The sequence below is a fragment of the Micromys minutus genome (assembly GCF_963924665.1).
Source record: "Micromys minutus genome assembly, chromosome: 1".
NCBI classification, from domain to species: Eukaryota; Metazoa; Chordata; class Mammalia; order Rodentia; family Muridae; genus Micromys; species Micromys minutus.
In genome coordinates this window covers 52772972-52778971 of record NC_137969.1, presented here as the reverse complement: position 1 = coordinate 52778971, position 6000 = coordinate 52772972, and the positions used below count along the sequence as shown (strand labels likewise).

The 6000-nt window shown below is 38.9% G+C and overlaps 1 protein-coding gene across 2 annotated transcripts in view; it reads right to left on the bottom strand.

The window, feature by feature from the left end:
- Positions 1-357: 357 nt before the first annotated feature.
- Positions 358-6000, bottom strand: part of ASB3 (ankyrin repeat and SOCS box containing 3) — an 80814-nt gene continuing 75171 nt past the window's right edge. For both annotated transcript variants that reach the window (XM_080927023.1, XM_080927024.1), the window contains one exon: positions 358-738. In XM_080927023.1, coding sequence (XP_080783149.1) covers positions 557-738 — 182 coding nt within the window. In that variant the 3' untranslated portion in view covers positions 358-556. The remainder of the gene's footprint in view (positions 739-6000) is intronic.

Sequence of the window (6000 nt, the reverse complement as noted above, 5' to 3'; positions counted from 1 at the left end):
GCATTATATGTGCACCATCCTTTCTTTATAGACAGTGCTGTATGAATGTCCCTTTCTGGTTTCTTTATTAATATTCTAAGTGTAGTAAATACTTCTAAAGATGGCATAAAATCATTTATGCTACTTGGGGCTGGAGAAATGGCTCAGCAGTTAAGAACACTGACTGCTAAATAAAAGAACAATAGTGCAGAATCCACAGATAACAGCACAGATGTTATAAATTCTTCCTGGGAGGTTTATGGGTTCTATCCTTAGCGTCTAGCACAGGTGAACACGAATCCTCAGTAGAAAAATGTCACATCCAGCACCATAGCAGTATCACAGTTTATTAGCAAAATAAAATAGAAAAGTCGGGTAAACAAATAGTATATATACAACAAAGTACACTAGAAATAAAGCTGAGTAAGGCAAGATAAATAAGTTCACAATATTGGGGAAGAGGCGAACTGAGAAACTGAGCTGTAAACATTTACATCTTCTATTATCCCCCCAATCCAAACAATCACACAAGTCATCTTTTTTGACTAAACAATTAAAAGACCCGTGTCAGGTGGCCTCAAAGACCAGTTGCTGGTTCTAGAATCTCATTCATTCTCAAAACCTCTTCATAGAGCAGATAGCTCTGCAGACTTCTGGGCAGCGGCAACTGGTGGATGAAAACGTCAGAATGAAGGCGCTCTGCTTTTAGACTGGCCCGAATTTCCAAACGACAAAGATGGGCTAGGCTTGGAAAAGAGGCTGGGGAAACAAACAAACAAACATAATTTTGACTAACAGTGGACTGAATAAATGGTTGGGTAAGCAAGAACTCTTGCTATGAATGCTTGATGACTTGAGCTTGAACTTCAGAAATCATGCAAAAGCCACAGTGGCAGCATCTCTGACCTAGCACTGTAAAGACAAAACAGGAGCATCAGTGTGGCTTGGTGCTACCAATCTACCTCCAGATTCAGTGAGAACAACTGCTATTAAGGCAGAATGATATGCTAACATCCTCCTGAGGCCACAATGCACACACTGTCATGGATGCAAACATACATACACACATATACACATACACACAACCAATACTTTAAGACATGCAACCAACCCATGTCTCTACAATAAAAGAGAAACACTGCGTTGCTTGGTCTTATTTTAAAAGAAGACTTCTGGGTCAGCATGACTACATGAAACTCGTACTGACTTTCTCCACTTGGTTGTTCTCACTTCAATTGATCATATACTCAAGTCAGTATCCAGTGCCAGAAAAAAAAAAGTTTAAATTCTAAGAATCTAACAACACAAGCTAACACTTAAGAAAACCCTGAACAGAAATTGCGACTTCTCTTTTAGTCTGTTTTATTACAAAAAGTCTCTGAATACTTCAAGTGAATGGATTTGCAGCCTCTTTGCACTATGATATAAAACAGAGTTTCGAGGTCTGGGAAGATGGCTCAGAAGTTAATAAAGCTAGCTGTTCTTCCAACCGACCCAGGCTCAATTTGTAGCACCTACATGGTGGCCCACAACTGCCTGTAACTCCAGTCTCAGTGGATCCAACACCCTCTTCTGACATTCGTGGGCACCAGGGGTGCATGTGGTGCAGACGTACATGCATGAAAAACATCCACACAAAATTTAAAATAAAACTTTTTAAGAATGAAATTTCAAAATTGGCATAGAAACAGAATATTCACTGAGTGTCCGCTGTGCTACATGTTCATGCATGTCACATATTCTAGTTTTGCATTATTTATTCCAGGCTATACATACATATACATAAACACACAATTTTTGCTTGTTTTTTGGGCTTCCCAAGGCTATGTTGTACCACTATCTGCCCCAGATTCTGGGGTTATCACCATGCTTTAATAAGATGGGAAAATAGGGGTTAAAAAAGAAGTTTCAGCAACATTTCAAACATCACAAAACAATGTAACAGGCAAAGCCAGGGTTCAGATTCAGACCTATTTGACTCCAGTTACTCTAAGGGTGGATGAGTATCTGTTGTCACAGGAGAAAGCAAATTCTCAAAGAATAATCTATGTACATATAACTGCGAACCACCAGAAGACAGCGGCATCAATTCTAAAATGACAGTGTTAACTGAAGAAGCTAATATCCACACAAAACAAAACAGCTAATGCTTTTATGTGACTCGAACCTTTGTTAGTAGAGAAATCTTGAAATCACTGTGAGATGTAGCAATGGCAAAGGATCTAGGGCAGGAGTATCAACTCAAATACCACGGAGAGCATATCTGAGGCCAACTCATTTTGTTCTCTACACTCCCAGCCCTCAGGGGCTAAAGCAAGCTCATTTTCTAACATTCCAAATTCACAAAACAACATCAGTTATCTCAGTACCCTAGATTTCAGTTTCTGTTTAGTTTGCTAAGAGTTTTAAAAACAACTACCATTAGACAAAAGTGAGAACAAAAGAATGGAAAGTAACCCGAAACACAGTTGACTAAATTGTGAATATAAATGGTGGTAAAGACCCAGATGAATGCTACCAATGTGTGAGGGTAATAAAAAGAGCCAAAGAAATAAAGTTGAGTACAATTTTAAAACTTGGTATGAGGACAGTGTATGTAGAGCTGTGAAATTATACTGGAAGTATATGACATACATGTGACTTTGTGGTACCATAAAAACTGGCATCCATAAGTATAATGTAACACCTAGATAAGAATGGTGAGGGTTTTGAAAACAAAATTAAAGATTAAATGCTTTTGCTTCTCTAACAATATTTATCATTTAGCATATACAATATTTGATAATACTGGGGCAAAACTAGTTATTTAACACCATTGAAGATGTAATAAAAGAAAACACCTAAAGTCAGTAGCTAACTAGAATTAATTACCTTGTTAATATATTTGGTATTAAAAAAATCTATAAGAAATAAATTCAAATAAAACATGGCATCTCAAATACATGATTTTATTTTTCTTATTTACTTAAGTGTAACTTTTCTATTCAGACAGTATACCTTTTAAATAGTATTTTGCATAACTGAACAATATGTAATATTAAATAAGTAAATAAACATGTGTGGGTGTTTGAGAGAAAGAAAGTGTGTGTGTGTGTGTGTGTGTGTGTGTGTGTGTGTGTGTGTGTGCATTTGGAAGTCATCATTTGGATCTAGTTAGCAACAGTTACATTGCTGCAATGTGGTGTAAGGTAGGCAAATCATTTAAGCCTCTCCTAACAAATGTAGACTAGTCCAATTTATTTTAATAATGAATGCTTGAGCTTCCACATACAAATGCGTATAAACATGATTAGATATGCAGTGAAGATAGGGCTCTAATGGTATAATCTGATAAGGCTGTTGACCCTTCAAGAAACTTAAAAGCAATGAGTTTATTTGGGTTACCTGTAGGAATTTGGGTGCTCATAGGCAGCTAAATCCCCAGGAAGTTTTCTCACCAAATTACAGGTCTATACTAGTGCTGTTTTATTGGAGTTGATGATTTACCCCTTACGTAACTTTTGGGTCTTGGGGGGAGTTACTGCCTGAAAGAGCCTCAGGAACTTGTCCCTCCCTCTAGGAGAGGATGTTAATAGACCCGATCTCATGACAGTCACATATGGGTGATTGCAGCTGCTCTAACTAAGGCAATTTTCACATCAATACTGAAGGGAACAAAGACACAAGAATATAGTTCATGATGCAAACCCAAGAGAAAATATTCCATGATAACATCACTAACTTTTGTTCATCAGCCCCAAACTGCAATTGTTTTACATTCCACTCCCCTTCCATTTCTTCTTTTAACAAGATACTCAACAAACTAGTCAGAGCAGAATACAGTCATCAAACTGGTGCTGTGGGTGGTATACTGGCTGGTTTTGTGTCAACTTGACGCAAGTTGGAGTTATCACAGAGAAAGGAGCCTCAGTTGAGAAAATGCCTCCATGAGATCCAGCTGGAAGGTATTTTCTCAACTAGTGATCAAGGGGGGAGGGCCCAGCCTATTGTGGGTGGTGCCATCCGTGGGCTGGTAGACCTGGGTTCTATAAGAAAGCAAGCTGAGCAAGCCAGGGGAAGCAAGTCAGTAAGTAACATCCATCCATGGCCTCTGCATCAGCTCCTGCTTCCTGACCTGCTTGAGTTCCAGTCCTGACTTCCTCTGGAGATGAACAGCAATGTGGAAGTGTAAGCTGAATAAACCCTTTCCTCCCCAACTTGCTTCTTGGTCATGATGTCTGTGCAGGAATAGAAACCCTCACTCAGACAGCTGGTAAAGCCTGCTAAAGAGTAAATTGGAATTCATACAGTGGGAAGCCAAAATGTTGACAGTTGATGTTCATCTTTACAGAGAATGTGGCAATATAGGTTCCATTATAAAATAGGCTAGAATAAGTTTAACAGTCTGGACTAAATTGATACACAAATATCAGTTCTGTTTTAACATATGCCTTACTAAAAACTATTGTGTTGTGAAAAATCACACAAGATAATCGAGAGTTATGGAAGAACAAAGCTAGAATGCAAAACTAAAATATATCAACAGGTTCAACAGGGACAGACGGACACACACACACACACACACACACACACACACACAAGATAGGTACCAAAGAAACATGCTGTACAGTTTACACATGAAATAGGTAACAAACTGAAGTGTTAGCAAATGTGGGTCTCTGCCTTGCAAAGGACACAATGTTTTCTTGAATAAATAAGCATAAGCAGAACTGTAACGTTGGAGTTCTTTTGGGTTCATGTCACAAAGTATCTGACAAATCAACTTTTACATAATTGCAGTTTCTGGTGGAAGCAGAGTGATGGAAATGAGGCCATGTTACACTAGCAAAGAAAAGGGGTCTGCTCACCTTTCTGTGGGCTTGAATCAGAGTTTTGTTAGTTATTGTTTTGTTTTTTATTTTTTTAACATCTGGTTTACCCTTTTTATTATGGCCCAGAATTGTGAAGTCTAAATGTACAATAAACTTTTCAATCTATGCCTAAAGTTTTAGCTATTATTTGAGAGGTTTTTGCTATGAAAACCGGGCTATTGGATCTCATTGCTGGGGGTAGACAAAGTCACCAGTTCCTAGAGGAGCTATTTAGAATGGATTTTTCCTTCTGTCCAACACTGACCAAGGAGACTTAAAAATGTTTTTTCACTAGGTTGTTTTTAGAAAGACTAAAGGCAGTTGTTAAAAGTTTTTCTTTGCCACTCAGTGGGCCTCAGGGGGAGGGCAACCCTGTAGGAGGACCAGCAGTCTCTATTAACCTGGACCCGAGATCTCTCAGACACTGGATTGCCAAGCAGGCAGCCTACACCAGTTGATATAAGGTCCCCAACATATAAACAGCAGAGGATTCTCTGGTCTGGGTTCAGTCAGAGAAGATGCACTTAACCCTCAAGAGCCTGTAGGCCCCAGGGAGTTTAGAGGTCTGGTCGATATAGAGGTCTGGTTAAGACACAAGAGAAGAGGTTGGACACAATGCAAATTCTATACCTAGGATCTATGTGACACATCACTGGATTCCCCTAGTCTGTTCATTTGTGAAAGCCACCCCAGGTTTTTAGTATGTGTTTCTCTGCATGAATGTGTCTCTGTGTGTTCTGTGAGTTCTGCTGGTTGGAGAAACAGATTCAAAATGGAATAAAATTGAAGACCCAGAAATAAACCCACACACCTATGGTCATTATATCTTTGACAAAGGAGCTAAAAACATTCAATGGGAAAATGAGAACCTCTTCAACAAATGGTGCTGGTTCAACTAGCAGTCAGCATGCAGAAGAATGCAAATTGATCCCTTCTTATCTCCTTGTACAAATCTCAAGTCCAAGTGGGTCAAAGACCTCCACATAAAACCAGGTACACAGAAACTAATAGAACAGAACATGGGGAAGAGCTTAGAACACATAGGCACAAGGAAATATTTCCTGAACAGAACATCAATGACTTATGCTCTAAGATCAAGAATCGACAAATGGGACCTCATGAAATTGCAAAGCTTCTGTAAGGCAAAGGACATTGTCAAAAGGACAAAATG